This window comes from Ovis aries, chromosome 4 (assembly GCF_016772045.2).
Source record: "Ovis aries strain OAR_USU_Benz2616 breed Rambouillet chromosome 4, ARS-UI_Ramb_v3.0, whole genome shotgun sequence".
NCBI lineage: Eukaryota > Metazoa > Chordata > Mammalia > Artiodactyla > Bovidae > Ovis > Ovis aries.
The window spans coordinates 34361687-34376198 of NC_056057.1; the positions used below are offsets into that span (position 1 = coordinate 34361687).

The window sequence follows — 14512 nt, forward strand, 5'->3', positions numbered from 1 at the left end:
CTCAACCTCGCAATCATCTAGCAAGGTAGGCATTAGTAACTCCATTTTATAATGCCATTTGCAGCAATATGGATGGACCTAGAGCTTGTCATCCTGAATGAAGTAAGCCAGACAAAGACAAATATCCTATGATAATACGGAGCCTAGAAAAATGATACAAATGAACTTATTTCAAAACAGAAACAGACTCACAGACATAGAAAACAGACTTATGGTTACCAAAAGGAAAAGGAGGGGAGGGGAAATTAGGAGTTTAGGATTAACATATACTCACTGCTCTATATAGAATAGGTAAGCAACAAGGACCTGAATAGCACAGGGAGCTACACTCAATATGTTGTAATAATCTGTAAGGTAGAAGAATCTGAAAAGAATACGTGTGTGTGTGTGTGTGTGTGTATAACTGCATCTCTTTGCACATCTGAAACTAACACAACACTGTAAATCAACTATACTTCCATTTTTAAAAGGTAATTCCATTTTACAAGTGATGAAACTAAAATCTAAAAGAGTTGAGTAAGAAACTATATCCCATAATTAGTGACCTCTTTATACCCTGTACCCTGGCTTAATCAAAAACAGAACAAAACAGAAACCAAAGCAAAGCAGAAAAGCAAAGGCTGGAGTATAAGTACACAAACGGGTAAAATTCCCGTCCCTTACCCAACGGGGTCAGGCTTCCCTGGTGGCTCAGATGGTAAAGAATCCGCCTGCAATGCAGGAGACCCAGGTTCAATCCTTGGGTCAGGAAGCTCCCCTGGAGGAGGAAATGGAAACCACTCCAGGATTCTTGCCTGGAGAGTCCCATGGACAGAGGAGCCTGGTGGGCTGCAATCCGTGAGACTGAAAAGAGTCAGACACTACCGAGTGACTAACACTCTCACTTTCACCCAGTGGGACAGCAGAGAAGACAAATTAGCCTGTCTTGAGAATATAACTGCCTTAAGAGTCCCAAATAGTGTTTGCAGTTTACATTTTGGTGTCACTCCTGGTAGGCTTGGTTTCTCTTCTTCCTCCTTAACCTTGACTTGTGATGCTGGCCATGAAGGTTGATGGTGAGGTTCACTCAGGGTTGGGAGTTCATTCCTGGATCAGCTATGGGAACACTGGTGGAACTGGTGGGGACCGAGGGAGATGGGTCCAGGCCAGTAGAGAAAAGGCTCAGCTGGGCTCTGGTCCAGGCTGACCCTGCATTGGTTCAATTCCCGGGAAGCTGGGTGTCTCCACGGGTTTCTTGGTTGATGGTTTTTGTCCCTTAAACCTCTAGCTGTCCAGGAGGGGAATATAGCTAAGATTATGGATTCTCAGGGTTCGGTCCCTCAGTTGGAAAGATCTCCTGGAGAAGGAAATGGCAATCCACTCCAGTATTCTTGCCTGGAGAATTCCATGGACGGTGGAACCTGGTAGGCTACAGTCCATGGGGTCGCAACGAGTCGGACACGACTGAGCAACTTCACTTTCACTTTCATGGATTCTTATTATCATATTACCCCCTTCATTTTCTGGTAGGTATCAGAAACATCTAGAAAATGCCAAAAGGATTGGAATTAAAAAAGCTATTTCAGCAAACATCTCTATGGGCACTGCCTTCCTGCTAATATATGCATCGTATGCACTGGCCTTCTGGTATGGATCCACTCTAGTTATAGCCAAAGAATACACTATTGGAAATGCAATTACAGTAAGTCGTTTTCCTAATATTTGTGACAAATCTGAAAATATTGTTTATCTATATACCTCTTCTTTCATTTTCCTCCTTTTTGAAGGATGAACCATGGTTCTAACCTTTTTTACTTGTGACATATCTTTGCTCAGTCCTGTGGACAGAGCTGGCCTTCTAGAATACACAGAGCATCGCAAGTGGTTAGACCAATTGAGAAACATATGGAGCATATAAAGAAAGCTGGAAAGAATTTATGAATGAACAACTATCAATTGGCACCATCTTCATTGTGCCTGTGATTTTCATTATATAAAGAAGTAAACATTATTATACATAGGTCATAGTATGAGAGAACATTAAATTTGTATCATATTGTCTATCCAAATACAAGATGAAAAATTATTTTAGTCTTTTTCCTTTTATAAAATGAAAATAGGTTCATTATGATTAGAAAAATTATGCATACTAGTTATACAAAAGATTAGAGTACTTTTAAAAATTAGAAATTACTTACAATTAGAATTACTTATGATCTCAAAATCCATGTATGCTTAATGATGACTTTTGGTGTATATCTTCCAGGTTATTTTCTGTATATGGGTTTTTTTCTCTCGAAACCTAAATTGCATTATGCATATCTTTTTGTAAATTTTTTTATAAACTAGCAACATATTGTGACCTTCTTTCCATGTCAGTGGTGGTCACGACAACATGTAACCATTCAACTAGCCATGTTTTAAAACCTGCACTTCCCTGTCTTTCTAAAGAGAGGACATGGAACACAGTTTGACCCCTTGATGATGACAGGGGCATTATGGAAATTTATCATTTCAGAATGTTCTCTAGAGTGGTACTTTCAGACCCCCCATTGAAGTGTTTGGCTGTTTGGCTGGATGAGGTTTCATCACTGCTGAGTCTGTTTTTTCTCATGTTGGTCCCCTCTCCTTGTCAGCTTGGAAGCACTCCACCTCTCTTTACTTCCTCATTTGCTAAATTTTACACAGCAGGGAGATTGAGCCCTGACTCTGGTATTCATCCTGTCTGGCCTGGTCTCCCCATTTGTTGGGTGTAGACAGTGACTTCTCCCAAACAGGGGAGCAGAGTGACTCGCATGATGCAGGGAGCCCAGTGATGCCCTCTTCATAAAGACCAAGAACTCGAGTGTGTTAACTTTCTAGCATTGCTTCTGGTAGGGACATTTTTTTGCTCTCTTGCTGGTCTTTCTCTGTATTGCAGACAGTAGATAGATATTTGAGTTCTGGTATGTTAAGTGTTATTGTTATTTGTCATCTTCTGAGAAAAGCCAAACTATGAGTAGATGTTTCACCAAGCCCAGAGAGAAAGGAGTCATTTCTCTTCACTTAGGTTTTTTTCAGTTAACGTATGCTAATAACCTGGATTCCTGAAACTACAGTCTTGACTTTTCTGTATCAATTTGTTTTCCTAGTGAAAAAAAAAAAAAAATGAAGGGAAATGTGTTAAGTTTGTGTCCTGTAGTACAGGCTAATTGTGTAGAGGAATTATTAATCAATGCACACAGATGTGATGTATAATGCATGAACCGTTACTCTTTAATGTTAAAAATCTTATCAAAATGTATATATATATAACATGGCACTTTTTAAGGAAAGTTATATGGGGCCAAAATCTACCTTGTTTCATCTTGAACATTCTGTGTGATTCCATGCATAGTTAGAGAAAATAATTTAGTACTGAATAATACTGACAGAAAATATTTTCCTCTGGTGGCAATGGCTTCAGAATCAAGGCAACAGATTTGAAAAATCTTTGTCATTTTGTCTAAGCCCAGGAGAAGAACAACCAATACTTTGACAAGATAGATGAAAAAATATTTTTGAGGTTGAAGAAACCCATTTGTGCAAAAAAATTTACCTTGTAAATTTTGCTCTTGTACTGAAAAAAGTTTTCAAGGGATAGACCTAATCTTGACGCTTTGGGTAGCCTGTGTTCCAAACACATTGTGTTTGAGATGGCAGTGGACACTGAAATGGGACATGTAACTTTTCCTTGTGTTCTTTTGCTCAGGTCTTTTTCTCAATCCTGATCGGAGCCTTCAGCATTGGACAGGCTGCTCCCTGTATTGACGCTTTTGCCAATGCAAGAGGAGCAGCATATGCAATCTTTGCTATTATTGATAACGTGAGTCATTTATTGTTTTTAATGCTGAAATTTTTTTTGAGGCCTGGGTAATTAAATCTGGCTTTATGTTAAATGTCCTGTAAAAATTAAGTGACATGAAAAACCTCTGCTTATTAATGAATAAAACCAAATGCCTCTTTTGAATATTTGTGAAAGCTTGAAAAAGTACCTCTTTTCAAGGTTAATTATTGCATTATATTCTGAGTCTGAGAACTCAAAGGATCCCAAGATCAGTAATCAAAACCAGCTCTAAATGATGAGGAAACTTTTTTGGTTAAGCCTAGACTTGACTATTTGTAACATTCACACTGGTTCCAAATTAAAGAATCAATACAAAATAATAATAAAGAATAGAAATGGGATTTCAAGTGAGGAATAAATGAGGTTAGGAGTGCTTATTACTGTGCCTGCCTCAAGTTAGGGTTTAATAAATTTAAGTTTTGAGTTAGCCAATTGGGTAATAAAAGGCAGAATGTGGAAAGAACTTTCATAAAGGAGAACAGATTAAAAAATAATTCTCTCTCCAATAAACTTTATTTTAAAGAAAAAATATTTCTGAATGCTTATCTGTAATCAAATAGCACTGATCTCACTTAGGAAAGTGCATCTGAACTGGTGTGTTATTATTAGAGTTCAAAGCAAAGATGTTTGTCTTCCTAGTTTTTCTCCTTTTCTCTTTCATTTTGTAGCCAGACAGAGAATATTATGCTTTGTAGACAGGATGAGTGGATGGAAAAATGATTGGTGGGACCAAAATTGATAGTATGTTTTGCTGTGGGTTTCCCTCACTCAAAAAAAAAAGATCACTGTATATATGATATAATTTTGAATCAATTGTATTGCATAAGTTATCCTGACTGAAGTGAAATAAAGAAAATCATTTTGACACATTAAAGGTGGTCTCTGGATTTACACAGAGAAAATGCTGACTAGCTAACTGAAATGTAGTTGTCTAGTCCAAGCAATTGCTGTTTCATTAATCTAAGTCATGAGAAAATTGTTCAGCTTCTGCATATATTGAAAATTTATATCATTCCAAACTAACTTGTCCCTAACCAATTGTTCAATTTTCTCAATCCAGTCCATCACACTTATTGTTTAGGAATAAGCTAATTTTCACTAAACGCTGAAATACCTGGATATATCAATTGTATATTTTGTAATTGCAGTATATTTAGAAAATTTATGAGGATATGCCAGAAACTTAAAGTGAAATATCATATGAAATGAAAATAATATATCCCTTATGTACTTTTTAATAGAAACCTATTTTCAGAGAAGGAATACTTCCTTACACACATAAACACACACACACACATATACAGTCTTCAACTTGGGTTCTGACTCACGTGAAGGGAATAATGCTTTCTGGGTCCTGTTTTTGGAATTGCTTAGGCATATTCCTTAAAAATGCAATTGTTTGTCCTATGATGGAATAGCCATTGAATTTTGTTTTGTTTAGGATCCTAAAATTGACAGTTTTTCAGAGAGAGGACACAAACCAGACAACATCAAAGGGAATTTGGAGTTCAAAGACGTTCATTTCTCTTATCCTGCTCGGCCTGATGTCCAGGTATTATAAGTTGTATTTATAGGGATTCCTAACTTGATTGATTGTTTAATCATCTTCAGGAATCCAGTCTCTATTATTTTCATATGTATGTGCCTTTTCCTTTGAGGGTTATAGTCCCTTATTTAATACTATTTTCCAACTTTAAAATTGAGTCAGATTACTTCTCTTTCAGGCTTTTGATGTGAAGTGTACTCTTTTCTCTCTTCCCTTAAAGATCTTGAAGGGCCTCAACCTGAGGGTAGAGAGCGGGCGGACGGTGGCCCTGGTTGGGAACAGCGGCTGTGGGAAGAGCACAGTAGTCCAGCTGGTGCAGAGGCTGTATGACCCTGATGTGGGGAGGGTAAGTGGGAAGAACCCGCTCTTCAAAATGGGAAGCTGCGTATCAAATAGCCCTTAGAAATGTGTTTTTTGGTAACATATTTGCATGTGAATCCAATTTTGGTTAAAAAAAGATAAAGGCTATGGAATTGCAATGCAGCTGGATAAGACCTTCAAACCCTTGGGATATTTTGACAAAAGTAGTCAAGATGATAAAATTCAAAGAAGCTAGACAATGTTCTCCTCTGTTCCAACTAAGCTTTTCATAATGCACGATGTCACTGGAAAATAGTCATCCAAACCACTGAGAGGATTATTTTCAATGACTTACTGAGTTTGGTTACAAATGTTCCATATTAGTAATCGTCAATAAGCTTGTGTTCAGGGTCACAAGGAATCTTAGGGCAGTAATTAAATTCATCAAAGACAGTTGAGTTTTCTTCAGTGTTGAGATATCTGAAGGGGAAAGTGGAACAGTCTCCATGAAACTGGGGACATGAGAAACAGTAATGGCCTAGGGTATAGTTTTTTGATCTTTTAAAATTTTTATTATAAATTGAAACTTACAGAAAGTTGCAAGTAAGGAACTCACATATACTCTTCACCCAGATTTATTAATTGTTTTTATTTTGACCTACTTGCCTTATTATCATCTCTTTCTTACTGCATGTTTGTGTGCATGTATAAAACACAACACAAACATACATACCGGTTTTTTCCTGAAACTTTGAAAGTAAGTTAAAGATATTATGGCCCCTTGGCCCTTACATACATTAGAATATAATTTCTTTTTTTAATTTTATTAGATTATAGGTTTTTTTTACAATGTTGTGTTCGTTTCAGGCGTATAGCAAAGCAGAATGTATTTTCTGAGAAGACAACATTCTCTTACTTAATCACAAAACAATGATCAAATTCAGTAAATTTAACATTAATACAATAGGGGCCCACAGTCAATATTCAAATTTCCTCAGTTGTACTGACTTGCGAACGTTGAGTTTACCTGACTTTGAAATGTATTATAATTATGAAAACAGAAGTTTACAAGTTACACAGAAAAACATAAAAACACAAAAAGACATTAATATAGGACAGAGATTCTAGGATACACGAATTATTTACTTTCTTTAATAAAATTAACAAAATTTCTTTGAAAAATCTGATACACCAAGTAGGAACATGGGCCCCTTCTCATTTCCTAAAGTAAACTCTAGGTTGGTTGAAGTATAAACAGTTTTCTTTATTTTTAAAAAAGAACCTAGTAAATACTTACATTGAGGATAAGCATTTCAGAACATCTTATTTTAAAAATTACTATTGGAGTAATACATTTTTAAAAGAAAATACATGTCAGCAGGAAAAAAAAAAAAGCCTTAGAGATATTCACTGTTCACATTGTGATTTAACTGTTTTCTTACTGTTGAAATAATGAAAAAAATGCCCAGTGGTACAGTTGATTGATTCAGTTTTCCCTTAAACCTCTCTCAAATAAAAATCAGTAAAGCTATAGTTTAAGAAAGAAATAAATTGAATGAAAAATTCATGATATATGGTAAAACTATTATATTACTCTTTTATAAATTAATATGAATCTATCAGAGGATATGAACATGCTTATCTTTTGAGAATAAATGTAGATTTGTGAAAAAGAGTCAAGAAATGCTCAATTTCACTTATATATGAATTAAAAATAAGCTATACCATATACTTTTTAATTAGAAAAGACAGATTAATATGATAAAAGCCAGTAAATTACAGTGAAGCAAATATATATTTATATATTCCTGCTGCCACTGTAAATTATTAAAAATCTTTTTAGAGAGTTTGTTCAACCTTTATTCAGCAAATAATGAATACCCAACATGTGCCAGTCATCGTATGAGTTAAGCAGTTATTATTGGAGAAGAAAAAATAAAACATTCTCTTCAGTCTGGTAATTCTGTCCTTCTACTATGATTGTCCTTCAGTGTGCTTTGCACGAAGCCAAATACTCAGCAGGTGGGAAATGCTGAAGTATGTTATGGTATTGATATATTATGTAGAGTAAAACACCATAATGCCATCAAAGTGATATGTAGACTAGGCAGGTAAATGGACAGTGAATTCAGATTTAATAATGGTAAGCAAAAATACATAGTTATGCCAAAATACATAACTCAGTATATAATCATTTATGGAGAATATTCCATCCATGAAAAACAGTATACATAAGATAATAAAGTCAAAAGAGAGAAAAGACTTTATTTTTAGGCTTGCACATTGCTCTTGATTTCCAATTCCCATTTCTAACCACTGAAATAAGTTAAACATTAGCTAAGGTTTTGGTTTTTTTTTTTTTGGTCTCGTCAGCAAACAGATTTTATTGAGCTATATTCTAAAAATAATATGTAAAGTTCTGATAAAGATTATTTAAAAGATGGTTTTACCAGTGTTGCTGCTGCTGCTGCTGCTGCTGCTAAGTCGCTTCTCCAGTGCATGAAAGTGAAAAGTGAAAGTGAAGTTGCTCAGTCATGTCCAACTCTTAGCGACCCCATGGACTGCAGCCTACCAGGCTCCTCCATCCATGGGATTTTCCAGCAACAGTACTGGAGTGGGGTGCCATCGCCTTCTCTGTACCAATGTTGAAAACACCCAAATTAAAATAATAGATTCCAATGTATAAATTGAATGGTAATAATTTAAATAAAAGATTAAAGCATTCAAAATATAAGATCTTTATAAACACAGCAAGCAGAAATAGCTGATAATCCCATTAAAGTGTCTTTTAAAAGAACAAAGATATAAATTACTGCTGCTGACTTTTAATATTATGTGAGTGCTAATGAAGAAACTTTAGTAGGAATTCCCTGGTGGTCGAGTGGTTTAGGACTCAGCACTTTGACTGCAGTGGGCCTGGATTTGATTCCCTGATTGAGAACCAGGATCCCGCAAGCCAAGCGGCATGGCCAAAAAAAGGAAAAGAAAAAATTTTATTAGCACCATTTTATTTACATGTCATGTGGTAAAATAATAAATAGCTCACTCAGTTTGTATGGACCCGTTGCATTTATTGTTATTTTTTTTTAATTGGTGGATAATTCCGTTACAATGATGTCTTGGTTTCTGCTGTACAACGTGAATCATGTATTAGCTAAGGCTTTTTTGGTAACAAATGCTTTCAATGTCAGATGGTTTAAAATATTTAATGGAAGTATCTTGTTTCTTCAGATTACCATCGATGGGCAGGATATTAGGACATTTAATGTAAAGTATCTGAGGGAAATAATCGGAGTGGTGAGTCAGGAGCCAGTGCTCTTTGCTACCACCATTGCTGAAAATATCCGTTACGGCCGTGGAAATGTCACCATGGATGAAATAAAGCAAGCTGTGAAGGAAGCCAACGCCTATGAGTTTATCATGAGATTACCACAGGTAAAGCCTCTGTTAATTTACATGCCCTTGAACTTGACTTCATGCCACCGAGTTCTTTCTTCAAAGCTTAATAAAGCTAATAATGTTTGAGGTTCCAGGTTGTCCAAATTTGCTAGGTAAGTCCCTTGAATTATCCATTTGGAGGGTCAAGGAGTGTAGCTTGGTACAATGACTCATAGGAAATTTTCTACAGAGTTTGTGTTAGTAGTTTTTGAGAATGTAATATGATTTATTATGATTTGTGACTCATTACACTAGTCAAAATGAAGCGCCCTGTTGTCTTCCATGAATTCCTAGACTCCATAGCTTTTTCTATTTGAAATATTTCAAGAGCTCTACCATGCTTTCTGCTGTAGAAATTTGACACCCTGGTTGGAGAAAGAGGGGTCCAGCTGAGCGGTGGACAGAAGCAGAGAATCGCCATCGCCCGGGCCCTGGTTCGCAACCCCAAGATCCTCCTGCTGGACGAGGCCACCTCAGCGCTGGACACGGAGAGTGAAGCCGAGGTTCAGGCGGCCCTGGATAAGGTCAGTGGCTCCTCAGCGCCTGAAGGGCCAGCCCCCTGAAACTTTATTGAAATTCTTACCAATGCTTTGCGGGCCTAGGCTGAAAAACATGAATATGAGAGCAGATGCAGCTCTCCCGTGGGGCTTTTTTTTAACGTGGTGTTTCGTTTGGAGTGTAGTTGATTAACAATGTTGTGATAGGTTCAGGTGCCAGCAGAGCGACTCAGCATTTACGTATCCATTCTCCCCCAAACTCGCCTCGCATCCAGGCTGCCACATAACACTGAGCAGAGTTCCCTGTGCTATACAGTAGGTTGGTTATCCATTTTAAATACAGCAGTGTGTACAGGTCAATGCCATGGGACTTTCTTGACTTCTCCTTTCTGTCAGGGCACGTTGCAGAGAGGTGGGCAGCCCATTTGCTGGCTTGCTTTGTTGGACCAAGGTGCAGTTATCCCCCAGTCCAGGCCTGTGCAGTGAACTGCTTAGCTTTGGGGGTTTTGTTTGTTTACATATAGGTTAGGACTTTGATCAAAAGTTCTTGTGGTAAAATGTACACAGAAAATTCTGATTACTTACCCAGTTGTCCATCTGAAAAGCAGTTCAAAATACTTGCCTTATTTTGTAGCAGTACATCATCTTTATCTGTTCATAAAAGTGAATGGGTGCTTCTCTGGAAATAAAGTTCAATTTGTGTGTGTTTCTTTAAGCATATAAATAAGGAACATATTTCAAGGCTGCTGAACTCATGGGCCTGGCTCAGTGTTTCTAAATCTCTCACTATCGTCTTTACTAAGCTGAAGCTTCACAGGATGAACCTTATCTTGGGACACTTTCAAGGTTAGTGCTGATGTCATCTGTCATAACAACATAGTATAAAAACTAGAGTCAGATGACACTATGTAAATAGATTTCAAGCACATAAATATCATGAACATTTTTGACTTCAGAAAGTTTTGTCGTAAAATGTGCAAGTTACTTAACAGTCTATCCAAATTGCCTCTTGAAATTTTGTTTTTTTGAATTGACCTACTTTATTTTTCAGTTTTTATTGAAATATAGTTGGTTTACAATGTGGTATTAGTTTCAGGTGTACAGCAAAATGATTCAGTCATACACATATATGTGTATGTATATATAATATATATATCATATATATATCTGATATATATATATTGAAATTATACAGATGAGCTGTATGAACCTTATTTTCTCAGAAAAATGTATACTTGAATCCTAAGTAAACACAACCTCCTTGTGTGCTATAAACTGTAGTTAATTCAGGCTTTGTGGTTTATCATATTAACATTTTGGCTTATTTTATATAATGTAATTTAATAATTAATGAGAGAATATGATAATTATTCCTCATAAATTTTTGTACTGAATTACATTGCTTTCATGTATATTAAGTCTCAAGGAACCAAAATATAATACATAGGGGACTTATATTTGGTTGATTAATTAGAAGTGACTTAAATCATGAAAACCAATACATGCATTCGTTAAACAATTAATTTAAAACATGTCAATATAGATTTCTTTTAGCATAAGGTTATGTATGATAAGGGATATTTATGGGAAAAAACTCCTAGTCAGCCCTAGGACTTAGGTTCCAAAACTTTCTAGGACGTGTGCATTCAGGATAGTAGCCCTTGCTATGCTAAACAAACAGAATTGCTGACAAGTTTTTCATGATGTGAATTCTGCCAACAAAAGTTGTATCCTTGCAAGTTTTAATTCATATTTAGACACATTACTTCTTTGAATTTTAGCAATTTGTGTTGGCAGACACAGAAGCTATAAGGCCTCTTGAAGTCTATGCTTCGGACATTGGACAAGCATTCATTCCTTCACATGTTCTGCTTAAAACTAGTCGCATGGCCTGCCCAGATTTGAGGAGGTGGAAAAATACAGTCCATCTCCAAAGGGAATAGCCGCAAAGTGTTTGTGGCCATTTGTTATCTACCATAGTTGCTACAGATGGTTATAATCTACTGAATAGACTCCATACATTGCAAGATAACTGATATGTTTTCCAGACAATAAACTATGTCTTTAAGAGGGAAGTCCTTCATTATTGCACTCTCTCCCAGTGATACTGGTCAGTCAGTCGGCTGGTCCATCTGGTTAAAAACCAACTGTCTTTTAACAATGAAAGTTGAGTTTTGTAATTCTCTGTCCTTTGAGGAGCATAAGGATGTAACACTATTACTGTTTCTCCTCTCTGATTACCTAACCTGGAAGCATAATATTTCCCTTTTGTAGCCCCTTTCTACATTTATCACTGTCTCTTGTCTGGCACCATGTTATTGTACTTAACTATTTATTTATATGCTTTCTCTCTCTCTCTCTCCTAAAAGGCAGAACTAATAAATAGCTCATGTTTACTGTATAACACCCACTCCAGTGCCTGCACATAGTAAAGCCTGAATAAATTTTTACTGAATTGATTACCATGGTCTAGCTCATTGAATAATACAGTTCTACATTAGAAACAAATAATTAATGACCATATCTGCTTTCGGCTCAATAGATAGCAACCATTCTTCAAAATAAATAATAGGTTTTTCAGTATAGAATCTTAAAGAAGAATAGAACAGCAGACTTGATATTTTGATTTTTTTAAAGAAAGTCAATAATCACAAAGTTTTGTACCTATGTCCCTCTTCTACTCATAGTGTTTCCATACTGCAGGGGCAGGTAAAGAATGAAAATAGTGATTTAATGAAATGATCCCTCAAAGTTTCCATTTATGCTTTTTCCTCCCAGAAGTCAAAAAGCCTAATAGAGGAGTGCTTCCTCTGTTTGGGCCTACCTTTCATTCCTGTGCTGTGAGCTTAATCACACAGTTGTGTCCAGCTCTTTGTGACCCCATGCACTGCAGCCCGCCAAGCTCCTCTGTCTGTGGGATTCTCCAGGCAGGAATACTGGAGGAGGTTGCCAAGCTCTCTTCCAGGGGATCTTCCCAACCCAGGGATCGAACCCAGGTTTCCCGTATTGCAATCAGATTCTTCACCATCAGAGCCACCAGGGAAGCCCACCTGCAACATCCAAAATTAGAAGTTTCAAATTTCTTAATAGTTGGTCTCCTTGAATCTAGGATATTTGTTTGCCAGTGTCTTGTCATCGTAGGGGTATTTGAAAGTATTCTTTTGTGTCAAATCTCTGCTGCTGCTGCTGCTAAGTCGCTTCAGTCGTGTCAGACTCTGTGTGACCCCATAGACGGCAGCCCCTCAGGCTCCCCCATCCCTGGGATTCTCCAGGCAAGAACACTGGAGTCGGTTGCCATTTCCTTCTCCAATGCATGAAAGTGAAAAGTGAAAGTGAAGTTGCTCAGTCGTGTCCAACTCTTCGTGACCCCATGGACTGCAGCCCACCAGGCTCCTCCGTCCATGGGATTTTCCAGCAAGAATACTGGAGTGGGGTGCCATTGCCTTCTCCACAAATCTCCTCTACTCTGGTCAAAATTCTTTGGTCAAGAGTGACAGTTGCTAACTTTGAAATTCACGAATACATACTTTGTTTCTCTTTCACACCGTTCATTTACTTACAAGTCTGACTCCCAATTCCGTTGTTTGTATTTTTTTTAATTGACATAGCGTTAACCTATTGTTATCATAATGCTAAACCCAGCCACTGTTAGCAGTTACTCATCACTGTTAGTATCATGAATTGATCAAATTATTTTCTATATACCTTATCACACATGGACAAAGTTGTGCAACTTCCTTATTAGTATATCAGTAAAGATTTATGAAGGTTTCCTTTGGGGCTCAATTGCTAAAAATCAAAGAACAGTCTTAAGTGTTGTCCAGTAGAGTTACGCTCTAGTCTCTGTCTTTTTATGCTTTCATGTGTGTGTGTGTGTGTTAGTCGCTCAGTTGTGTCTGATTCTGCAACCCCATCAATGGTAACCGGCCAGGCTCCTCTGTCCATGGGATTTTCCAGGCAAGAATTCTGGAGTGGGTTGCCATCTCCTTCTCCAGGGGATCTTCCTGACCCAGGGATCAAACCTGGGTTCCCCGCATTGCTGGCAGATTCTTTACCATCTGAGCTACCAGGCTCTTTTATATTTATTGAAACATAATTGATTCATCTGGTTATTAGTAAAAGGCCTGAAGAAGAAAGACCACATAATTTTTTTTCCAGGTGGCTTACACAATTGACTCAGTACCATTAATCACATAGTCTGCCTTTTCTCTACTGATAGACAAAGCATATTTATCACACACTAATTCTTAAAAATGTACGTCTATTCTGGAATCTCTGTTTGGTTCTGTTTACCAAATTGTCCATTCATGTGATAGCTTCCCCTGGATTTTATTGTTTTAATTGCTGTAGCTTTTTATGTTTCAGTATCTAGTGGAGATATTACCCAGATACTTATTAACTTTTTCAGAATTTTTGTGGATGCTCTTTTTAAAAAGATTGATAAATCTTTTAAAAAGATTCATGTACCATGAAGTTCACCCTATTTAAATGCACAGTTCATTGGTTTTTAGTATTAATATAGTCACAAGATTTTGCAACCATCTGCATGATCTCACTGCAGAATATTTTCATCATTCCAAAAAACAAACAAACAAACAAACCCTTGTACCCCATAGTACTCACTCTCTATTCTACCCTCACCCTTGAGCATGGCAACTGCTAATCTTTCTCTCTCTCTGGATTTTTCCATTCTGGACATTTCCTATAAATAGAATCATGCAAGGCATGGTCTGTTTTAACAGAGTTCTTTAAGTTAGCATCATATTTTCAAGATCTATCCATACTGAAACACGTATCAAAATCTCATTTCTTTTTCTGGCCCAGTGCTATTCCATTGTATGGATATACCACATTTTGTTTATCTTTTGATCAGCTGAACATTTGGAT

The 14512-nt window shown here is 36.9% G+C and overlaps 1 protein-coding gene across 1 annotated transcript in view; it reads left to right on the forward strand.

Moving 5' to 3' along the window:
• LOC101122517 (phosphatidylcholine translocator ABCB4) overlaps positions 1-14512 on the forward strand; it is a 387444-nt gene that overhangs the window by 335213 nt on the left and 37719 nt on the right. Inside the window, 6 exon segments of the mRNA XM_060414577.1 lie at positions 1510-1681; positions 3710-3823; positions 5286-5396; positions 5611-5736; positions 8922-9125; positions 9482-9652. Coding sequence (XP_060270560.1) covers positions 1510-1681; positions 3710-3823; positions 5286-5396; positions 5611-5736; positions 8922-9125; positions 9482-9652 — 898 coding nt within the window.